This window comes from Papio anubis, chromosome 10 (genome assembly GCF_008728515.1).
Source record: "Papio anubis isolate 15944 chromosome 10, Panubis1.0, whole genome shotgun sequence".
Taxonomy (NCBI): domain Eukaryota; kingdom Metazoa; phylum Chordata; class Mammalia; order Primates; family Cercopithecidae; genus Papio; species Papio anubis.
Window position 1 is genome coordinate 2,120,634 of NC_044985.1, and position 24,394 is coordinate 2,145,027.

Genomic DNA, 24,394 nt, shown 5'->3' on the forward strand with positions numbered 1-24,394 from the left:
GAAACATATACAGTAAATATCTCCTTAATAAGAATGTTTTCCCTTCCTCTGCGAAACAAACCTTAAATGTGGGGGACAAGTAATTCTTCAAGAACCAGAATTTCACAGGAGTCTTGGTATTCTTCAGCACGGATAGCATCATTATGCTGCCAAACAAAAGCAGAAAATTAATAATAGTTTTCCAATGGGATTTAACCTCCACATGATGTAGAGTCAATCACGAGACACCTAAATGCTCTTTATGGCAGAGCTAACTAATGGCTCAATTAGGCAGAGGGAGATGCTCAGTGATGGAAAATGAAAAATTGTACTTACTCCAGCTTATGAAGTTATCACTGAAAAGAAGGGGCATTCCTCACCTACAAAACTACACTTAACTGACAGAGGCAAATGTTTTAATTCTGTTACACCTCTAAATAAACTGCTTCATGAACTGATATGTTGGTTATGGTCCAGATAAACACTGGAGATGGGGGTAACTGACATCACTCTCCAAAACCCCTGTCACACACAGCAGCATCTGGTGCTGAGGGAAGAATGTGTAACCACAGCGCCTCCTGCAGCCTACACAGAGGTCCTGCTTCAGAGAGGAAGGCTACCAGCTCCCGCCTCCTTACTCAGAAAACAAAACCACAATAATGAACCGAGGAATTTAATCAAATTCAGTTGTTATTAGTGTCACTATTTTAGGTAGGCTATTATTTCTTGGAAATAAGAGGGCTAAAAATATGAAAAATGACATTTTGATTTTCTATACTAGATCTGTAGTGAAAAATTAAGAGTGAACAGAGCCCTGGCAATGAGAAAAGTGACTCTCAGGCCTTCCTGACACTGTAACAAGGCACTCCCGAGTGCCTCTGGTCACCACTACATCAGTCAGCCCTGGCCTGTGGCCTCTTCTGCCTCTAGCTGTGTGACCTTAGAAAAGTCCCTTCACACTTGAGGCCTCAACCTGTTTATAAAATAGAAGTGTTCGTATGTAAGAACTAAGGTCCCTCCTGGCTCTAAAATCCTGTGAATCTTTAGAAGGCAGCGAAGTACCATGGTTCTGTTCTCATTCTATTCTCTATGTCAACCTCCTAATCTCTGGGTTAAGCAATGTTTGGCAGGCAGTAAACATTAGCACAGTCTATGAAGGTGTACAGTGATGTTAAAAGGCTACAGCCTTGTAATATCCAGAGGCACTCACTACATAGCTCAACTTCACAGAGATGACGGGATCGAAACAAATCCAATTATAAATGGCAAGCCAGTCACAATGCTCAGAGTGCTTCAAAGACACAGAAGTATGAGCAGAATCCCATAAAACCTTTCCTCTCTAAATAAGAACACTGACAAATTCATTCATACATAATGAAATCATCAACAAGACTGACCGAAGAAATCTTTCGTAGAGATGACCAGATGCAACGGAGAAAATATTAATTATGTCATCTTTATCTTGCTTCATTTCCTCAGCCTTCTGTCCTCCTGTAAAGCCCCTATAACAATAAGAGTAAAAACAAGACTACTTGAAATACTGGTACAGACACACAGCCTTTTAAAGTAAGAGGAAAGAGATGGCGCTTCCCATCTTTCCCTAGCAGGTGAGCTGCAGCAGGAGCGGTTATGAAGCTTCCCTCACATCCTGGAGAGAGCACGAGACCGACAAAACCAACCTATGGGAAAACAAAAAGAATGTTCACTCCCTGACAGTGTTGCTTTAGGAAGAGACTGAACACAGGCTGCACCAGAATACAACTTACACAACGGGAAGTCAACTGAGCAGGGAGCAGTCAAATTTCCAAAGAGCAGGAACAGGTAATGAGAGTCACAAAGTATGGAGCAGAAGTAACTTCCCCATTAGGAGACACGAACCTCTTTTGGATTAATCAAGTGAAAATACTCATCTATGCCAAATATAAGTGTGAGATGTAGCTGCACGAAGTAGAATGTGAAAGGCCCAGACGGGATTCCAAGATGCAAAAAGAAGGGATGGACGATGCTAATATCTCAGTTTTTCCTTAAAAACATAACTCTTTATAATGTCAATTTACCATTTGAAAGAATCCCAAAATCCAGATTCATTCTCACTCGTTCCATCACTCAGCAAGTCTTCGTTCACCATATCTGCCTTCTTCTGAACCTGCAATCAAACGTGATAAACCTTACTCCCAGTATGTCTCATAGGCATAAAACTGCCTCTCACTGGACGTACGCTGTGAGCCTGTCATCAACAGGGAATTATCAATCAATTCTCTCACAAACAGGCACGACCCCACCCAGAGTCTAGAAGGATTCAACAGAAGTATCTCCACCAGGACATTCACATCAAACCTTATGTGAGGAGACAGCAACCACTTTTAATGAGACGAACCCCATTTTCAGCTTGCAACATAGGCAGAGAGCCGCAAACGCAACTGTGCAGTGAAATCAGAAGCACGATTCACTGAACCAACAGCTAGTTCCAGGGAAGAGTGTGGTGCTGGGGCGCTATCTGTTGGGAGGGAGGTATTCCATGCTATGACCAGTTTTCAGATTCACTGGCACAAACAGGGGTTTCTTCTTGGCAGCACAGTGACCATTTTTCTGCTCGACTATGCATGGCCTATTCTAGGTTTCACTGTGTGTAATGATCATTTATTCCAGAATACACTGTACTTGAATTTAAGGTACTAAACGCTTCAACATTCAGAGAACGGAAAGTAGAAGTCAAAATAAATTAAACAGGACTATCATTTTATTATTGAAAATTTTCATGGCCATTTCTCCCAATATTCTGAGAAGAGAATCATCAACAATACTATGAATTGTGGCTATATAAACAACATAGCATCTGTGAGAATATTTTATAGAAAATGGGGCATGTTCTGCACACTGAGATTACCCAAAAGGTACAATCTTCCAGTTGAGGAAAGCCACAAACTCACACTTACCAAGACATTTTGCCTTAAAGCAGTATCCCTGTAACTGCCATAGCAAATTCCAAAGACACTCTTGGGCTGGTTCCAAGATACATATTTTTACATGACAGCTGTCCAATAACAGAACACCACTACTTTTACCAAACTCACCTTCACTTTAATAATTTTGCTTTTGAAGTTGTTGAGGACGATAACCACATCATCAGCATCAGGGGGAGAATCGGTGCCATCATGGCTTTGCGAGAAAAGAAAGGTCAATATTACAAGGTACAATTCTCAAAAGGCAGCAAATGCTCTCAGAGCATCTGAGTCCATCATCCTTCTCATAAAGGAGTTTTCCAGATCCAACTATCTTCTTGCTCCTTAAGCTCCTTCAAGCTGCACAGAAGCACGTGTTGAAATCTCTCTTTATATAAGGTGCATGCCCAAACCTCCTTCGTGAGTCCTCTTTCAAAATTACCCATCACGCAGTGAGAGGAACCGATGTGTGGTAACCACATGGTGAGTACTAAACAAACACCTGTGTTCAGAAGCTCTGAGCCAAGCAGTGTCTTTGGTAAAGGAGTGCAGGGGGAACAGGACCCCTGAACCATTACTGGAACCACACTGCTTCCGTTTTTTTGTTTGTTTGTTTGTTTTTTGAGACAGAGTCTTGCTCTGTCACCCTGGAGTGCAAGTGGAGCAACCTCAGCTCAATGCAACCTCCACCTCCCAGGTTCAAGTGATTCTCCTGCTTCAGCCTTCAGGTAGCTGAGTTTACAGGCGCCCACCACCACATCTGGCTAATTTCTGTATTCTAGTAGAGACAGGGTTTCACCATATTGGCTAGGCTGGTCTCAAACTCCTGACCTCAAGTGATCCACCCTCCTCGGCCTCCCAAAGTGTTGGGATTACAGGCATGAGCCATCACATCCGGCCACTACTCTTTAACTGGAACAGTGTTGTAAAGAAAATCTGCTTGCTATTTCTGCCTGGAGGCAACAATCAGTCAACAACAGGCCCTGTACTCAACTCAGTGTCTATACGCTATGAGAAGAACTACAACAAACTCTATTTGCAGGCAGACAGGAGCAGAGGAAGAAAAATTAAATTTATGTTTCTCTATTAATCAACAGCAATGCCTAAAATTTCCAGTCACCAAATTTCAAGGTGCGGAAGGTGATAATTCCAACATGAACTCACTGCATTTGCTGTCAGCTAGCAGAGAGTGGGGTTCTCAGACAAAGGAAGATCCTGCGGGGGGGAGCCCTGAACAGCTAGGAAGAGGGGGCACCACGCTCCTGGGAAGGGGAGGGCTGGCAAGGGCCACGGCATCCAAAAGGGAAGGAGTTTGGAAGTGCATCCAAAATTTTGTAAAACCTTATCTGAAGAAAATGTTATTTGGAAAAAAAACCTTCTACTGTTTACAATGGTGTTATTATAACACAGAATTCTTCTCTTTCCTAGGTAAGAACCAGGCACCAATCCACTGTTTCATGTGTGTCACTATGGAGCTAATTAAGGCAAGGATATACTATAGGGTGCTTCAAATGTGCCCTAATGGAAATCATCACCTAAACAAACTGGCAGGAGGTCTTTTCACACAGCTTAAAACTAATTTAAATTGTGTTAAGCAGAATTTATATCAAACTCTTTTAAAGGCAACATAATTATTTTTAAACTAATAAATATGTGCAGTACACCTTAAGGTAAAAGCTGGCCACAGAGGGAATGTTCTTACTATACCACCACAGACCAAGGAAGACCACACGAACAGCACGAAGTTTCCATGTACGGTGCATTTGCACATCACTCAGGGTCAACACACACACTCCCTGGGCAGAAAAGTTTGGCTGTTCTTTCTTTCTTTTCTCCTTTCTTCAAGTTTCTCATCTGCCTATCTATGAGCTGCATCACAGTGATAGAATGATTAGATTCTGGGATATTGTTAGCACAAAGGAATAATTAAAGAATAAAGCCTCACTATACTCATTAGCATCTATACCTCTTATTATCTAATTCTACTCTAACAATTCTTCTCTATTTAATTTCCTGGGAAAACCATGGTTTCATCACACATACAACTGCAAATTAAATTCAGGTTGCCTGACTGCCAGGGTAGAATTCAATTAGAGCTACTGCTCATTTCTAAATGTTCTGGGAAAATGTACCTGCATCACTTACTCCTACCTGTAAATTCTATAAATATCTTCAGAGCGTCCCTTCCTAAGTCTGAGGATCCAAGCTCCTGGGTTGGCTTTCAGCTGAAAGTAGCCCTAGGACAAGAAGAAAAGTTCAATGTTAGCTCTCTTCAAAACACCAAAATGCTATTTCTGAGGAACAGTTACTTCTATCTCTGAAATATCAATCAACTATAATGTGAATAACACAGTAAACAAATCAATGTAACTCTTAAAAAACCAAAACTACACATTAAAACCTCTAGCACAGGCCAGGCGCGGTGGCTCACGCCTGTAATCCCAGCACTTTGGGAGGCCACGGCAGGTGGACCACTTGACGTCAGCAGTTCGAGACCAGCCTGGCTAACATAGTGAAACCCTATCTCTACTAAAAAAGTACAAAAATTAGCTGGGCGTGGTGGTGGGTGCCTATAATCCCAGCTACTCAGGAGGCTGGGGCAGGAGAATCGCTTGAACCTGGGAGGTGGGGGTTGTAGTGAGCCGAGATCACACCACGGAACTCCAGCCTGGGCAGGAGTCTCAAAAACAACAACAAAAATCTGGTACAATAAAGGCCAGTCGCACCAAGAAATCGTCTGCTCTTTAGCTGTGCTTCAGGGAAGAATCAACGTGTGATGCATGAATTTAAGTGTCGCACTTCCAAAGAAAAGAAGAAGGCTGTCAGCTCGTGAGCAATCTATTTTCAGGAGCCAATTCAGTTATAGTATTCCAGCATGTTTTTTCTTTCGACATGTAATTCCAACCTACAAATTTAGCTGAACTAATGATTTCTATATTGACCAAATTCACCCCATAATGAATTTTAATCTCACTCTGTGGTTAAGAATGCTAACTGCTCCATCGTAAATTACAGGGCCCAAATTAACGTAACTACAATATCGCTATCTGATGAATAGATTATTTACCAGATTGGCCATAACAATGGTGTCCACGATGACCGGGTTGGCTGAAGTTCCTAAGGTAAACTGCAGTCCCCGTGGAGGCTGGCCTGTGGTGATGTCGTAGCAATGACCTTCCAGTAATAGGTACTCCAGCTCATACTCAGCAGCCACTATACTGTCCACCTGCAAGCCAAAATCCAATCACTTGAATGCACTCAGAGACAACATGAATAAATCTGAAATGCATTATGCAACGTAAAGGAAGCAGACAAAAAGGACTTACATAATATATGATCATATTTTAAGAAATTCAAGAAAAGACAAAACTATAATGACAGAAAGCAGATCAGTTGCTGCCTGAAACCAGGCGAGAGGAGGCTAATGTCTGCAAAGGGGTATAAAATAACTTTTGGGGTAATGGAAATGTTCTGCATCTTGGCTATGGTGGTAGTTAATGACTGCATACAATTATAAAAACTGGGTTGGAAAGAGAAAGGAGAAAAAAAAATAACAAAGTTACTCTAAAAATATGAATGAGGATAAGACACTAAACGTTGAAAAAAATTAAAGACCTATATGCAAAGACATCCTATAGTCACATATCAGTAGAAAAACTTGCACACAACATTCATAGCAGCATTATTTACAACAGCCAAAAAGTAAAAACAACCCAAATGTCCATTTGTGAAAGGATAAATAAAATGTGATATGTCCATAAATGAAATATTATCTAGCAAGTTAAAAAGAATGAAGCATCGATACATACTACAACATGGATGGATCTTGAAAACAATCTGTTACGTGAGAGCAGCCAGCTACAGAAGACCACATTTGATTCTATTGAGACAAAATGTCAGAACACGCAAATCCATAGAGATAGAAAGTAGATTAGCAGTTGCCAGGGGCTGGGGAAATGGAGAGTGACTGCTAATGAGTATGGGGCCTTTGCTGGGGATGCTGAAAACATTTTAAAATTACATAGTGGTGATGGCTGCACAACTCTGTGAGGACACTAACACTTCTCAACTGTACACGTTAATGAGGAAAAGCTTATGGTACATGAGTTCCATGTGAACAAAGCTGTTGTTTTAAAAAATATCATCCCTAAACACTGATGTCTCAGAGGCCCCCTAGACTGGGATTCAATCTGCTCTATTACACATGATTAGGTATTTGGAAGCAATGATAGTCTTACCTCTTCTAAATAAATATTATCAAGATCATATGGTGTTCTGACAGATTCTACCATCCAGCTTTCAGGTGTGTTCAAATTCAGAGTGAACAATGGAGACTGAGGCATATCCAAAAATTTTGCTATTGGACCCTTAGCAAAACTATTGTCTGAAGTGAAAGAAATCTCTGGTTCTAAGACATAACGGTAAAAGCTGAAATTGAAAAGGAAAGTGTTAGATATTTTTCTATGTGACAACGGTACTTGAGTGTACAAGCCCTTACACAGGTAAACAACTGGTTAAAACAAATTCGATTTGGAGGAGTACCCTTCCAGATTGGGAAACGTGTTTCCAAAACTATCTTTGACCTAATGATGCCTCCTGTGGTTGCTATAGATGCAAGAAAAGGCAAACAAGGACAGCACTGAGGAGGAGGCCACTCTTTCACATGGATGGCCGTCAGGGTCACAATTAGGTCCTGGGCATTTTCCTCCCTTCAGGGAGGATTCATTTTTCTCTTTAAAACCAATTCCTAAAAGCTGATTGGACTCCCAGGCTAGTCCTGAAAACACTAATAATTTAAACGTTTCCCCTGTACAAGAATAACGGTGGAAGCTGGGAACCCTTTGGTTACTTGCAAATGCTGTTTCAATCCACCTAGAAGCTAACCTATAAAACACAGCACACTGGCAAGTTAGAAATTTCCCACAGCCACAACACTAAGTGCTTTTTGTATCACTTTTTTCATAAACAGCCATTCCTAAACTCATGACAATATACAGCTAAGCAAGCTTCCTCTAACATGTATATTCCAACTTGAAATGAATATTCTTCTTCTTCTTCTTTTTTTTTTTTGAGACGGAGTCTTGCTCAGTCGCCCAGGCTGGAGTGTAGTGGCGCAATCTCGGCTCACTGCAAGCTCCGCCTCCAGGGTTCCCCGCCTCCCAGGTTCTCCTGCCTCAGCCTCCTGAGTAGCTGGGACTACAGACGCCCGCCACTACGCCCGGCTAGTTTTCTTTTGGATTTTTAGTAGAGACGGAGTTTCACCGTGTTCGCCAGGATGGTCTCGATCTCCTGACCTCGTGATCCGCCCGTCTCGGCCTCCCAAAGTGCTGGGATTACAGGCGTGAGCCACCGCGCTTGGCCAATATTCTTCTTTTAAGATGAAAAGCACAAATGGGGCCAGGCGTGGTGGCTCATACCTGTAAACCCAGCACTTTCGGAAGTGAGGCAGATGGATCACCTGAGGTCAAGAGTTCGAGACCAGCCTGGTCAACATGGTGAAACCCCGTCTCTACTAACAATACAAAAACTAGCTGGGCGTTATAGTGTGCACCTGTAATCCCAGCTAGTAAGGAGGCTGAAGCAGGAGAATCGCTTGAACCCAGGAGGCAGAGGCTGCAGTGAGCCAAGATCATGCCACTGCACTCCGGTCTGGGTGACAGAGCAAGACTCCATCTCGGGGGGAAAAAAAAAAAAAAAGAAAAGGCACAAATGCAAACAGCCTGGATTAATGCCACCTAAATGCTACAAACACACTATGTTCCTAGAACTTCTGATTACAGTGAAATCTGGCAAAACTGAACATTTAGTAAATGACCATTTCAAACATGATGTCCACCTATAAATCCATCTGATCCTCCGACATGCAATCAGACCTTGGATTCAGTACTATTCTTCAACTGTTTTCTTACATAGCATGTTTTACCTTTTTAAAGGCATGTCGGAAAGTTTGGATTGGCAGTTCATAAATACTCTCAGATTCATGTTTATCAGCTGAGCCAAAACCTAGAAGGAAAACCAGATGACAAAATACTTAGGATTTGTTTCTTCAGAAATTTATTATTTGACACTGAGATATTAGTATCTCAAGAAAAGATATAAAGATAACAGCCATAGAGTCTGCACTGGAGAAACTTCTGGAAAACACAACTCTACTGCACAATCTACATCACACATACATAGGACGTAGCCAAAAATAATGGGAAGTAGGCTGCTGCAGCTCACTGCTCCTCACACAAAGGCAGTTCCTGCGGGGAAGCAGCAGGCAGATCGTGGAAAAACCACAGGTCTCAGAGTCACCACTGACATGCCAAACGATGAAAAAACAGAGATACCAACACTCACAAAAAAGGTTAGGGATTTATTCAGCAATGAATGTTGGACTGACTGTCTTTGTCAAAGCTCTTTTAAATGTCCTAAAATTGTAACACACTATACATGTCTAAAACACATGCCAAAACAAATAATCCATGGCAGTTATAAAAAAGGAAAAATGAAAAAGCATATTTATTTTACCTCTTTGCCATTATAAATTAAAATACAGCATAACTTAATTCCAGGATGTTTTACTGTAAATGAGGATGTTAATCACTTTTTTAAATTACATGAGGCAGCCACCCACATTTGCACCAACGTTCCAGGGCTGTGAAGCTGTTTCAGAGCCACTGTCAATCTTTGTGAAGACTGCTCTGCCCTAGAACCCCATATAGCATTGTCCAGTGCCTGCTGAAGGTAACTCAAGGAAAATGAAGCTCTCAGTGAATTTCAGAGCATGTGACAACTTCAAACAAAGGTGATGTGCACTGCCTGCACAGCGTTCCTACCAAGAGCAAGGGAGCAAGTCTCTGTGCTTCTCTGGTGACAGGGTCAACGACAGCCACGACATCAAAGTACGTCTCCCCTTCCTTCGGCCTCAGTTTAATTGCACTGAAAGATCAAAAGGATAAAACATTAACCTGGAGGACACAGGAAACAAAAGCTTTTTTTGTACAATATAACCTTCAACCTTCTTAGCATTTCAAAGAACTTTAGATCTAGAAAGACTAGACCTTGATAATGGCCAACTATATGATTCTGTCTATCCCAAAGATTGCAAAATCTTAATAATGGATCTGAAATGGATTGAAAGAGAGGAAGAACAGCTTGAAATTTTATTTAACCAAAAACTGAGAAAAGCTACTGAAGTTAGCTTGTGATAGTCATTAAACATTATGCCAATTTTTACTTCTTGGCAAGAAGAGTACGAAGAGAAAAGGAATAAATCAATTTTTAAAAAATAATAAAAGAGCATTCCAGAAAACCTGCAAAGCAAAGAAAAAGGAAAAATATAATCACAAAATATTCACTATCTCAGCCCACTTAGCTGCATCTCTATGTAATCCTTTCTAGATCCCTGTATAAACATTAGTTGTAGATACAGATTAGCAATTTCAAAAGTTTCCTTCCATCTCCCACTACTGCAGCATAAAGATTTCCACATGCTATTACACAACAAGCACCCTGAGTAAGAAATAATACGCTATTTTCCAAATGAAGCTGTCAGAGTTTACTCCAGCTTTTCTTTACTGCTGGACATACAGATGGCTTCCAACCTGTAAACAATTTGTACGACCAACTTTCTCCACATTTGGAAATTTCTTTAGAGTCAAGGAAGTGCTAGACATGAGATGACAGAGTCAAAGGATACAAATACTTTTGTGGCTAATAAGTATTGTCAAGCACATTTCCTGAAGAACTAAACAAATTTACAAGGCCAAAAAATAAATTTCACCATATCCTTTGTCAGCATTAAGTTATAGATATTTTGCCTGTTCTTTTCCTTATTTACTTTTTTAGAGACAAGGTCTCACTCTGTGGCCCAGGCTGGAGTGCAGTGGTATGATCGTGGTTCACTGAAGCCTCTAATGTCTGGGTTCAAATGATCCTCTCAACTTAGCCTCCTAAGTAGCTAGGACTACAGGCACATGCCACCATGCCGGGCTAATTTATATTTTTTTGTAGAGATGGGAGTCTCACTATATTGACCAGACTAGTCTCAAACTCCTGGCCTCAAGTGATCCTCCTGCCTTGGCTTCTCAAAGCGCTGGCATAAGCCACCACACCTGGTCCTTGTCTCTTTTTTGTTTTGTTTTTAAAGACAGAGTCTCGCTCATTCACACAGGCTGGGAGTACAGTGGCATGACCTCAGTTCACTGCAACCTCCACCTCCCAGGCTCAAGCAATCCTCGTGCCCCAGCCACCAAAGTAGCTGGGATTACAGGCACATGGCACCATGCCCAGCTAATCTGCGTATCGTCAGTAGAGACGGTGTTTTGCCATGTTTGCCAGGCTGGTCTTGAACTCCTGGCCTCAAGTGATCTGCCTGCCTTGGCCTCCCAAAGCACTGGGATTACAGGCGTGAGTCATCATGCCCAGCCCCCTTGTCTGTTCTTAACTGAACGGTAACTTCCTGTTGCATGGACTCCCTGTGAAGTCACACTGACTTTGGTGACTTAAAAGGAGCAGGGACCTCTAATGAACGTTTAAAAGGACTCAGTTTGAAAGGATTTAAAATTATACCCAATTTTTGAAAACCGTTAACTGTTTAAACCATTATAGTTTGTTTGCTCTGAACAATACTATAATGTGGTTACGATACTAACCACTACTTTTATATTTTTACCAAACAACATTTACCTAAGTGGAATGAATACAAAAGAATACCACAAAACAGCATAACCAAGAAAACTGGAAACAATTTACATGCTCATGAAGGTTATTTCACATCTTAACTGCTTTGGAAATAACCATCAGAATAGCTTTGGGACCGTGTTGAGGTGGGTGCTTTCAATCTCTGGTGTTATTAACAATTTCAGATTAAATCCACTGCCGGTGATTATTCTTCCAATACAACGAAACTTCTGTTACTCTAACACAACTGTTCTCACCGTGCGGCTCCAGAGCAGCGGCATCAGCTTCCCCTGGGCATCGGTGAGCAGCAAGACAGGATCCAACCCAGACTTACTGAATCAGAAACTCTGGGGACGGGTCCAGCAATCTGCATTTTAACAAGTTCTCTAAGTAAAACCCACATTTTGAGAGCCACTGCCCTAATATAATTTGCACCTCTCTGTTATTCTAGAATTCTAGAAGGAAAAGCTCATTAGAAAATAGCATTCTACAAAGGCTCACAAGGGAACCAGAGAGTCTCAAACAGGACTCTACACAAGAGGGTAACCTCAAGTCACGCCTGCCCACACCAGGTTTGGGGTAGAGTTTCACACATGTTCACATTCCGAGCCAGCAGTGTTCTAGGTGATCAGCAACAGGCACACCAGAAATTGACCCTGTGAGCTCCTTTACTCACCCCACATCTCTAGAGCAAGAAAAAGGGACTAGAAAAAAAGCAAGGAACGAGGAGTATTTGTGTGGAAATGGAAACAATATGAACAACATTATGTTTAAGTGTATTCACTATATTGATCAAAGACCAGAATAAAACTGAAAGTGACAAAGACAGGAACGAGATTTGGAGATTACACACATTTGCCTAGGGTGCGTAGAGTAAATGTCGAAGAACACTGTGCTCACTAGCATTAATGCACACGGGAATCCCCCAGGAGCAACCTGTTAAAACGCAGACGCTCGTTCCTCAGGACTGGTGTGGGTCCAAAGCCCACATTTCCAACAGGCTCCCAGACAATGTCTTGCTGCTGCTCCATGGACCACACTTTGAGGGCAAGAATATACATAACTGACAGTTCAGATCTTTCTATTTCTAGCATAAATGAGAAACTCCTGAGTTAAATGTAATAAACATTAATTTAACTGACACAACTCCCAGTAAGAGGAATTTCTCTAATAGTAATTATAATTTGTCTCATAATAGAATTTATAATTAAGGTATTTTAATTATACAAAACATGGAGACCCATGGAGAAGAAGATTTCTATAAAGGGAAGAGGTCTTTGCTCAGGACTCACTACCTCTGACAAGAAGGGTAAACAAGACGGCAGGTTGATTCGGAAAGGTTTCCTCCCGCTGGTGACTAATGAGTTACTACCTGAGAGTTCACAAAACCTTGAGAAAATGGGTGCAATCTGGGTGCTAATGGCCAAATTCCACAAGGATTATCCAGGAGCCATAAGAATCTTCACCCACTGCTGACACAAAAAACTAGGACACACAACTAGAGCAAACAGAGGGCCTCCATTCCAGCCTACAATCATCAAATGATCTGACCACACAAACCTCATCCCCACAAGGATTGGTCATGAGAAAACACAGGTCCACTAAACCAAAGTCCAATCCATGCCAGACTAATCAGGTCAGAATCACAGACAAGTAGGACACAGGCCTCTATATCTAAAGCCTCCCTGGGGATTCCAAGGCACAATCAGTGTACATGTATATACTTGCCAGCTACGGCAAAGGCTACATACATTACTGTGCAGGGCTCTCTCCTAGAAACAATTAAATCTAATCATGAAGAAGCAACTCAGACTGTGAGATATCCCATAAGACAACTGTCCTGGACTCTTAAAAAATGTCATCGTAAAAGACAAAAGACTAGAAAAAAAAATGGCAGAGAACTCTTCCAGATTAAAGGAGACCAAAGAGACACAACTCTGTAATATGTAATCTGGACCAAAACAAATACAAAAAACAGTTGTAGAAGGTCATTACAAAGACACCAGAGACATGTGAATAGAAATTGTTTTTAATATTACTATATCAAGGTTACATTTCTGAGGTCAGCTAACAGTACTGTGGAGAAGTCCTAGCACTCAGGATACACATGCGGGAAACGTCAGACATGTTATGTCAGGATGTCTGCAATGTATTTCCAAATGGCGCAGGAAAAAGTATGACCATGTGTGTATGCAAACATACAAATAAACTACTAATGTAGTTACTATAAGTACTACACAAACACACACATGCAGACACACACACACACCATGCACACGTGCAGATGATGGAGATAAAGCAAATGTGACACACTAACAACTGGTGAATCTAAGTGAAGGGCATTTGGATGCTCATTATATTAGTCTTTCAACTATTTCTAGGTTTTAAACTTTTCAAAACAAACAAGTGAAGAACAAAAAGGCAAACTCCTTCATTATGCTAAGCTTATTTAAAACAAAAGTTTTCGGCCAAGCACCTTGGCTCACGCCTATAATCCCAGCACCTTGGGAGGCTGAGGCAGGTGAATAACTTGAGCCTAGGAGTTTGAGACCAGCCTGGGCACCACAGTGAGACCCCATCTCTATAAAAAATACAAAAATTAGCCAGGCATGGTGGCAAGCACCTGTGGTCCCTTCTACACAGGAGGCTGAGGTAGGAAGATCACCTGAGCACAGAAGGCGGAGGGTGCAGTCAGCTGAGATCACGCATCTTAGCGCAGAGGACAGATTAAAACCCTGTTTTTTATTAAAAAAAAGTTTTCAATAAAAGATGAACGAGACAAGTACTTTAATAATCTGTTTATTTTATTATTATTATTATTTTGAGACAGAGTCTTGCTCTGTCTCCTAGGCACAATCTCTGCTCACTGCAACCTCCACCTCCTGGGTTCAAGCTATTCTCCTGTCTGTCTCCCGTGTAGCTGGGATTACAGGCATCTGCCACCACGACTGGCTAATTTTTGTATTTTTGTAGAGATGGGGTTTCACCATGTTGGCCAGGCTGGTCTCAAACTCCTGACCTCAGGTGATCTGCCGGCCTCAGTCTCCCAAAGTGCTGGGATTACAGGCATGAGCCTCCATGCCCAGCCAATCTATTTTTTTGTGAGACAGGGTCTCACTCTGTTGTTCAGGCTGGAAGTGCAGTGATGTGATCATGGCTCACTGCAGCCTCTACCTCCAGAGTAGCTGGGACAACATGCTCATGCCACCACACCCAGTTAATGTTTTAAAATGTTTTTGTAGAGATAGGTCTCCCTTTGTTTGCTGGTCTCGAGCTTCTGGGCTCAAGCAATCCTCCCACGTTAGCCTCCCAAAGTGCTGGAATTACAAGCATGAGCTACCCTGACCTGCCTTTGTATATACTTGAATTTAAGAAAAGTACAACTGCTCTGTTTAATAAATGCAGTCTGTTTTCTACTGCAAGGGTGCACTAAGAGTTATTTCAGATTTAGTTAGAAATTAATGTCAGTTTTCATGCAACGAGATTTGCATATGAATTTTATCTATGAATGCAAATATATGTATTATAAACTGCACACCAAACAAATGTTCGATTCCTACAAGAACTTACATATAAATCTTATATGGTAAAATGAAGGAGCTGAGGTAAAGGCAAATGTAAGAGTTTAATATTCAAGAACATGCACAAAATCAACATTAATTCTATACCTGTGTCTGTCTTCAAAAAACTGGTACTCGATTCTTGCATCTCCTTTGGGTTGTGCTGACAGGAGAGCATCCACCTTCATTACCAAGTCACTTGCCCTGAAAGAAGGGGTCAGAGAAATCTTAGCATCTTTTTAACCGAAAGTTTTCCAATTATTGCCAAACATATCATCAGCCCAAATACTGAATGCTAACAAGATGGTTTGAACCAGGTATAAAGTCTGTACTGACAGGACTAAGAAAGAGTGATTAGTAGCATAACCTTGGAGAAGTTACTCATTTTCCCACATGTGAGATGGAGACAGCACCCACTCTGCATGACTCCAGTAAAACTGCATAAAACTCTGTAAGGCACCTAGCTGAGGCCCTGGCCCATTACAGGCTGTCACTATTATTTACATTCTCCCTTGTCCTTTTAAAACTATTACTTTTTATGACTATTAGAGTAATAATTCACTGGAAAATAAACACAAAGGCAAAAACTGAAATTACACATAATATCAAGAAATAAGCTCCGATATTTTGGCTTATAATTCTATAGTTTTAAAAACATAAACAAATTATACTAACCGACGGCCTGCTTTTTCACTTAAAACATATTATAAAAATCCTTTCCTTGGTTAATAAATACAGTGGGATTTCAATATTTTTGCTTGCTTGTTTTAGTCAGGGTCTCACTCTAGTTGCCCAGGGCTCGATCTCAGCATCCTCGAGCTTCCAGGCTCAGGTGATTCTCCCACCTCAGCCTCCCGAGTGTCTGGGACTACAGGCGTGCACCACCAGGCCCAGCTAATTTTCATGTATTTTTAGTACAGACAGGGTTTTGTCATGTTTCCCAGGCTGGTCTTGGACTCCTGGGCTCATGCAATCTGCCTGCCTTGACCCAAAGTGCTGGGATTACAGGCGTGAGCCACCGTGCCCGGCCTATTTCAATATATTTATGACTGCATAATGTTATATTTATGGACACAAAATAATCTAAATATTCAACCAACCAACTATTGAACATCTATGTTGTTTCTAATTTCACTATTATAATCAACACTGCAGTAAACCACTATTGTCCCTGCCCCTTCTAAAACTGATTTCCAACTGAAAAAGATCTCGAACTAAACCTGAAAAAAAAAAACTCCAACTTGCTGAACCAAAGACTAAATCCTGAATAAGAATTTTAAAAGAGCACTTGCGAAATGTATTTGAATTGTAATTAAGCCCATACATTTTCTTTGAACCCAGCAAATACATCAAATTAACTATTTTGGTTCAACTTCTCAATATAGATGCCAAATATATACAATACAGGCCATTCTCTTGCTGTGATGGGTCACAGGGTTACAAAACATGTCAAGGGGCACTTGGTTACGTGGACTGGGGTGAGCAGGCCAACAAGAAACTCCCTGAAGGCTGATGAAGTACAATGATCAAAGTGTACAGAGCTAAGCTTCAGGGCAGCCATGGGGATGCAGACTGGGTCATGAATGAAAGCTGTGGCTGTCACGGGGAAGGGGCCACTCCAAGGTGGAGCAGCTCTGGCACTAATGAAAACCCGACGCAGACAAGGTAATTTTGGGAAGCCTAAGAGTTTTAGCGTTCGTCTTTTGGCCCCATGACTACCTGATTTCCCTAAATTCACCCAGGAAAGATAGACAGCCATCTCTCGTTGGCAAAAGGCAAGTCTTCAAAGCACAGTCTGGCAATTACATCACCCAAAAAGACTCCAAGGAGCTCCCTGCAATGGTCCAACAGCACGCCACACCAAGCCTATGCCTGTGACATGGCTGCTTCGAGTCACGAGTACCTCCTGGCCTACATCAAGGGAAGCGTTTCACAGGTCGGGACAAGGGGCATCACTCAGGAGTCACTGAGGTAAGAGGGATCCTCCTTATCTGTAGCCCCAGTACTGGCCAAAATGAGAAAAGATTTCTTCCCAGGTCATACAAGACACGGCAACAGCTGATTCTGACAGCTATCCAAGTCAACACTTCTCTTGAACTCTGTAGTATGAGGACGTAAGAAAAAAACTCAGCAGAACTTTTTTTTTTTTTTTTTGAGACAGAGTCTCACTCTGTACCCAGGCTGGAGTGCAGTGGCGCAATCTCGGCTCACTGCAACCTCCCGAGCAGAACTTTTAACTTTTATGTCCTCCAACGATGCATCAAAGAACACATCTCCACAGAACGGGAGAAAATGTTTACAAATCATGTATCTGGTAAGAAAGTGACATCCAGAATGTATGAAGAACTGCCGCATCTCAACAACGAAAAACAACACAATTAAAAATGGGCAAAGGACTTGAATAGACATTTTCCCAAAGATATATAAACGGCCAATCTGCACATGACAAGATGCTCAGCATCACCAATCATTAGGGAAACGTGAATCAAACCACAAGGAGACAGCACTTCATACCCACGAGGGTGGCTATTATGAAAAGCAAACAAACAAACCAACCCCTCCCCCCACCAGAAAATTACAAGTGCTGTGAGGATGTGGAGAAACCGGAACCCTGAGCATTGTCAACAGGAATGTAAAATGTACAGCCACTGTGGGAAAGGTATTGGGGCTCCTCAAAAATTAAACACAGAAATAGATCTTCCAACTACCCAGTTATTTGATGTTTAACGCAGAATCTACGTATATATAACTATGGACTCCAGGGTTCATCCAAACAATTCATTTTCTTCCATTAAGAGAAATAACACACTAAAATAATCAGCTTATAATAATACTGACAGAATTAAAATTAAAAAACCAACAACCACCAATTCATCACAGCTTTGAAGATACAAGGGAAACAACTCAGTATTCTGCACTGGTAAATAAAAGAAAGATTTAAACTGCCTTTCCTTTCCTGAACACAATAAAACTGAAGGGTAACCAAATAGATAATGAGGAAAAGTATCATTTTACATAAGTATTCCAGGTAATAAACTAGCCTCTTTACTTCTGCATATATTTGAAATTTTCCACAACCAAAAATCATAAAAATAAAAACAGAGAGAACTAATTCCATTTTTAAAGAGTACCCTACAAAATAAATTATCTTGTTTCAACAGAAGCATACATTAAAACTGGAATTGAAGAGTACTGTTAGATTTTAAAACTGGAAATAAAACACCTTGGGATATGTAGTATGAGAAACAACATACAATCCTAACTGATCAATGAGGAAAGTCCAATTATATAACCCCGTAATTCCTCGTACGGCAAAACTTACACATCTTCTTCTACCCGAAGCTGTTGAATGTGAGATTTTATTTTCTGTCCTGAGGTTTTTAAGATGATATTTTCGAGGAGGTGGAAATCGTCTTGATTAAAGAGCTCACTATCCTCCAGAGGCCCAATGATCTGTGAAGGAGAGAAGAGCGGGCGCTCAGAGCTGGAAGGCTGCCTGCACTCAGCAAGCTGGTAAGGAACCCTCTGGCGTCCTCAGGCTATCTCATATACCAGATCACCCTAAAGACCTGAGACAGGTACATGTCTAGATAAAATCAGTGAAATAATAGAAAGTGAAGCCCAAAACAAATACTTGTAGTTATTTACTTATCAATTCCTCAAGGACACAGTGTAAACCTGTGTGCATCACAGTATGTTACAGTAAGCAAACTCCAAAGTAAAATAAAATCGTAACGTAGTTTTCATTAATTCTCCCTGAATAAAAACAACAAAGACTACTTTATGTACAAAGGCCGTATGGACTGACTTTCTGAGAGCCACCACACTCTCACCGCCTCACACAATCGCAGGACACAAATCCACAGCAGGAAGGCTCTATCATACGGGGATATTCGTCTGTGTCAAAAAGCACAGCTCCTTGGAAATAGGAGGCAGAAACATCAACGGCACTTCATAAACCCCAATCACCTTTGAAAAAAGAGTGGCTCTGTTTGAAGAGTTTACTAGCTTCAGAGGAGAATGCTGCAAAGACTGTTCACGGATCTAATGTGAAGTCAAGCTTGACAAATCCTCACCCTTCCATTGCTGATCACTGCCCTCTGTCCCTTCTTCAGCTTCAGAACATCCCTGCAGTACACGGCATGAGACAAAATGAAATCCATTTTGGAAGACTCAAAGACCTCTTTAAAAAGACTGAAATCCATTCCCTAGGAAAGTAATCATTATTAAGGAAAAATAGTCGTTATTAAGCAAATCATATAAACAAATAAACACAGTGAATAAACCACAAAATTTTCTTTCCCTGGGAAGTAATAACTAATTTTCATAATTAAGATGTGTCAATTCTCCAGTCTCCCCGCCATCTCCCTACTACTTAGAGTAACTGCTATTTCCTTATCTTTTCCTGTGATTTGTTCGACTGGCAGACTATTCATCATTCCTTCGCTCTGCATTTTTAAATCTTGCTAATTTCCAGTGACAGCCTCTTTTTCTAACTGAAACGTCAAATAGTGTATACTCATCATTCTGTAAAAAATTTAAAAACTACAAAACTGTGATAAGTAACAAAATATAAATGAATAAACACAGGCTTATTCTGGAAACACATCAAGAACATATAAGCCTTGAACCCATAACTGGCTCACAAGTTGCTCTATAAATAAGCCATATTGTCTCTTTTAAAAATTGTACATAACAAATGGCCCCATACTTAAAACTCACAAAAGCTCAAATCATGCACCACACGAAAGCCAGGCAAGGTTAAAAGTAATAAAGGGAACGTGACAGAATTATTTCTTGGAAATATTCTTCCAAATTAAAAAAGAATTCCCTGAGACTCAGGACTAAAATGACAAATCACGATCATGAATGGACCATGGAAGCTGTAGTGGGTTCTGTCTGTTCTGTCTGCTTCCGCGGCAGACAGAATGGGTCAGCCTCATGAGAGGCTCGGAGCCTTACCCCAACAGAGAACTCCGCAATGTCAGCTCCTGCAGCCAGGGCCTCTGCAGCCCCCTCCTTGGCCATTTTGGTGATGAAGTTCTTAGCAGCGTTGGAAGTCTGAGTTTGGAGAGCTGCCCAGATTGCTCTGGAGATCTGAGTGTTCTCGTAGCTTATCTCTTTGGCAGGATTATTGATCATGCTTATTCTAACATTGTTACTGGATTTCTGTTCACAAAATGGGAAATGGGAGTCATATTGTAGATATTTTTGAACTTAAAAAGCAGCATTAACATCGGTCATGTTCAATAAGTAGCAAATAATATCTCTCTTAAAAGTCTCAGGCCGGGCGCAATGGCTCACGCCTGTAATCCCAGCACTTTGGGAGGCCGAAGCGGGCAGATTACGAGGTCAGGAATTCAAGACCAGCCTGGTTAATAGGGTGAAACCCCGTCTCTACTAAAAATATAAAAAATTAGCCGGGCGTGGTGGCGGGCGCCTGTAATTCCAGCTACTCGGGAAGCTGTGGCAGGAGAATCGCATGAACCTGGGACGTGGAGGTTGCAGTGAGCTGAGATTGCGCCACTGCACTCCAGCCTGGGTGACAAAGCAAGACTCCATCTCAAAAAAAAGAAAAAACAGTCTCGCCCAGGCACAGTGGCTCATGCCTGTAATCCCAGCACTTTGGAAAGCCGAAGCAGGCAGATCACGAGGTCAGGAGATCGAGACCATCCTGGCTAACATGGTGAAACCCTGTCTCCACTAAAAATACAAAAATATTAGCTGAAAGCGGTGGTGGACGCCTGTAGTCCCAGCTACTCGGGAGGCTGAGGCAGGAGAATGGCGGGAACCTGGGAGGTGGAGCTTGCAGTGAGCCGAGATCACGCCACCGCATTCCAGCCTGGGCGACAGAGCAAGAATCTGTCTCAAAAAAAAAAAAAAAAAAAAAGTCTCAAGCAGTTCTCTGCATTCAAAATAAAATTAAAATGCCATCATCAAGCACTCAAAACCTTACATGAAGTGGCCCCCAGCCCACCTTTCCAACTTCATTTCTTACCACCCCTGTAAACATAGCATAAATTACAGACCCTCAGAGTCCCGTCTCTACCCAACACATTTTGTATTCTTCTAACACACTTGTGTTAGAAGTGTTTTCAGTGCTCTGCTCGAACCCTTCTTCATCACATGGCCTTCCCAAAACAGGGCTCGACCAATAACGTAAGCAACAGAAATTTATATTTGGGTGTACCAAAAGACATACAAGAATATTCGTCGCAGCAGTCTTAGAATAGCACCAAGCTAAAAACCCAGCTGTCCTTCAAATAACTTCAACAAACAAAACTTTGTGGTACAGCCATACGATATAATACTACAGAATGAAAAAGGATTATTATATACACCTACCTGTAACAACATGAATAAATCTCACAAAAGATTGGGGAAAGACGACAAACACAAATGAAATTGCATAAGATTCCATTTTACTAAACTCAAAGATAGGCAAACCTATTCGCTAATATGAGAAGAGGGAAGAGGGGTAGTGTCTAGGCACAAGTGTGGGAGGGCTTTCAGGAATTTGAGAATTCTCTATTTTTTGACCTGAGTGGTGGTCACAAAAGTGTGTTCTCTTTGTGACACTGTGTATCCTATGATTTGAGCACTTCTTGTGAACCTACATTTTACTTCAATTAAAATAGTTATTAAAAAATGCAACTCTCCTTCCCCATTCTCCCACCTTACCACCATGTGAAGATTTATGCATTTGTGTTAGAGTGCCTTTCACATATAACTACTGCCCTTAGCTAGAACTGCCCTGATCTAACTTCGAATTGACCACAGCATTTGGTTCACTCCTTGAACAATAAAGGCACTCGGCACATGAGGGAAACTGAAACCACCTGGATAGTTCCTTATTTCAGTAAGCCTCCCCAGGTATAGGGTGGAAGGGGGACCATGAGGAGGGTTGTGAGGCATGGATGAAGACGCAAACTGAAACAGCTCAGGAAGAAGAATTTTGCCATCTCATCCTCCAACAATGACACTCTCCAGAACAATCAGCTGCTTCCCAACCACCTGCCACTGCCACTCACTCAAGCCCAGCTATTCACGGCAGCGTATCTTTTCAGAACGTCTATGTGTGCATCCCTCAGTACATCTGGATCTACTTCTACTAAACACACACACTACCATTCCTGTGTGCTACTACCCCCACGTCCAGACCTCTGTCATGGTAAGGACCCCATCTCCCCGATACAGCAGACAACACAATTGTTGGAGCAACTCTGCTCCAAGAACATGAACAGGCATGTGATAAAACTTGTCTATGATGAGGATCTCGCTATTTATTTTTTTCTCTGTAAGAATCTACCCCGTTCAACAAAGCCTGGATACTGTAGTCTTAGATCTCTTTTCTTGAGGGCTGGCAGAGCTCTATAGATACGATGCTCCGTTCTCTCGAGCATTAAGAAAGCAGGACTCCGAACTCCCACTGAACAACCCAAGCCGCACAGCGACGCCCATGAGGACAGCTACAGCTGCAAAGGAAAACATAAAATGAAGTCACAGATACTTGCCTGATGTTTGATGGCATCATACAGTAACTGCCGTCCAGAAGGGCTATCAAAATCCCCAACAATCCAAAAAGTGACTGGCCTAATAAAAGAATCATCTGTAGAAAAACAAAAACAGTTCATTGAGTTGGAGGAGAAAAGCACATTCTGTGTTTCAACATTCTGAAAATGAAATTGACCAAATAATTTGTGAGAACCATGCAAAAAGAAGAAAATGACAAGCTTAATAAAGATAGAAGAAAAACTGGTAAACCTTTACTATAATGAAAGCAGGGGAATCTTCCCACAGAATTTAGTTACAGACTAGGAACATGCACTGATTAATTCTACTGTGGTCTGGGCATCTGTTAGCATGTAAAATGAAAAACAGCCTTTGAACATGTGGGTAACATATTGTCATTTTTAATCATATTAATTTGTTATTTTCTGAAAATAATTCTTCGCAAATGTTTATACAGAATGTATCTACATTGGCCAGGTGCGGTGACTCATGCCTGTAATCCTAGCACTTCAGGAGGCCGAGGTGGGTGGATCACTTGAGGTCAGGAGTTCAAAACCAGCCTGGCCAACATGGTGAAACCCCGTCCCTACTAAAAATACAAAAAATTTAGCTGGGCATGGTGGCAGGCGCCTGTAATCCCAGCTACTTGGAAGGCTGAGGCAGGAGAATCACTTGAAATCACCTGAACCCAGAAGGTGGAGCTTGCAGTGAGCCGAGATCATGGTACTGCACTCCAGCCTGGGTGATGGAGCAAGACTCCGTCTCAAAAAATAATAATAATAATAATAATAATAATAATCTACATTGATATAGCTTCCTGTTACCCACAGATTCCAGAAACAGTACAATTAAGTGTTGATAAATTCTAAATTACAATGGTCGCAGAAATCAAAGAAGAAAATTAAGAAATAGAACATTTTGAAGTTTTAAGTTACCATAGATTTCCTTGGAAGACATTCCTGGACAAAGGTAAAGAGAAGAGAGTAGAAAAAAAGAAAGTATCATTTCTGTAATGAATGCCTACTGTAACAGTCAAAAGTCTAAACAATGGCTAACATGGTCTATGGTTCTTCCTGCTGCTTAGTCCTGTCGGCATCATGGTGCTGTCCCAGTACCCTAAGAAACAGTTTCTTTAAAGAACCAAATGGAGTAATTGCTTGTACTTTACATATAGCTGGGAAACCAGAACTTCTCTCAGGGAGAAATCACAGCGGGGATTTAAAAAGGCGGTAAAAATAGCTGCCTTAAAAGACAGCCAGTGCTTTTTTGAAGCACTGACCCAAAGGGGACAGAATCTGTCCGCCACTAACGGGGCGTCATTTTACACAATCTTAGCCTAAATAAATACCTCTACCTAAAATCAGCTTCAAAGATTATACAAGGCTTTCTAAAACCAACTTTATCTTACAAACCCCAAAATAATATTAACCCTGTACTGTCATTTTTAATCCATTAACCCACTTTTATATCACAAATGTTTTTCCATTTGAACTATGAAATATTTTCCTTTTGACTAAAGTCAAAACGCAAAATAGGTAATACGAAATTTATGAAGACATTTGAAGTTTTAAACAAACGTATATTTTCAACAAATATACAAAGAATTAAATTTTAAATAGATATTTTCTAGACTCAAAGCACTATAAGAAATAATAACAAAAATTATGAAGTCTCTCCCTTTTTTCTCTTGATTTGCACACTAAGATGAATATGCAAATACTTTCAAAAAAATGT

The 24,394-nt window shown here is 41.2% G+C and overlaps 1 protein-coding gene across 3 annotated transcripts in view; it reads right to left on the bottom strand.

The window, feature by feature from the left end:
• The window catches only part of UGGT1 (UDP-glucose glycoprotein glucosyltransferase 1), a 106,876-nt gene that overhangs the window by 13,367 nt on the left and 69,115 nt on the right, over nt 1-24,394 (bottom strand). For all 3 annotated transcript variants that reach the window (XM_021923442.2, XM_021923444.2, XM_021923443.2), the window contains exons 21-35: nt 23,596-23,619; nt 22,663-22,757; nt 20,111-20,317; nt 19,225-19,356; nt 18,471-18,601; nt 15,257-15,352; nt 9,743-9,845; nt 8,845-8,924; nt 7,160-7,349; nt 5,989-6,147; nt 5,073-5,158; nt 3,054-3,138; nt 2,037-2,125; nt 1,377-1,481; nt 62-146 (exon numbers count right to left, since the gene is read on the bottom strand). In XM_021923442.2, the coding sequence (XP_021779134.2) occupies nt 62-146; nt 1,377-1,481; nt 2,037-2,125; nt 3,054-3,138; nt 5,073-5,158; nt 5,989-6,147; nt 7,160-7,349; nt 8,845-8,924; nt 9,743-9,845; nt 15,257-15,352; nt 18,471-18,601; nt 19,225-19,356; nt 20,111-20,317; nt 22,663-22,757; nt 23,596-23,619 (1,667 nt within the window). The remainder of the gene's footprint in view (nt 1-61; nt 147-1,376; nt 1,482-2,036; nt 2,126-3,053; nt 3,139-5,072; nt 5,159-5,988; nt 6,148-7,159; nt 7,350-8,844; nt 8,925-9,742; nt 9,846-15,256; nt 15,353-18,470; nt 18,602-19,224; nt 19,357-20,110; nt 20,318-22,662; nt 22,758-23,595; nt 23,620-24,394) is intronic.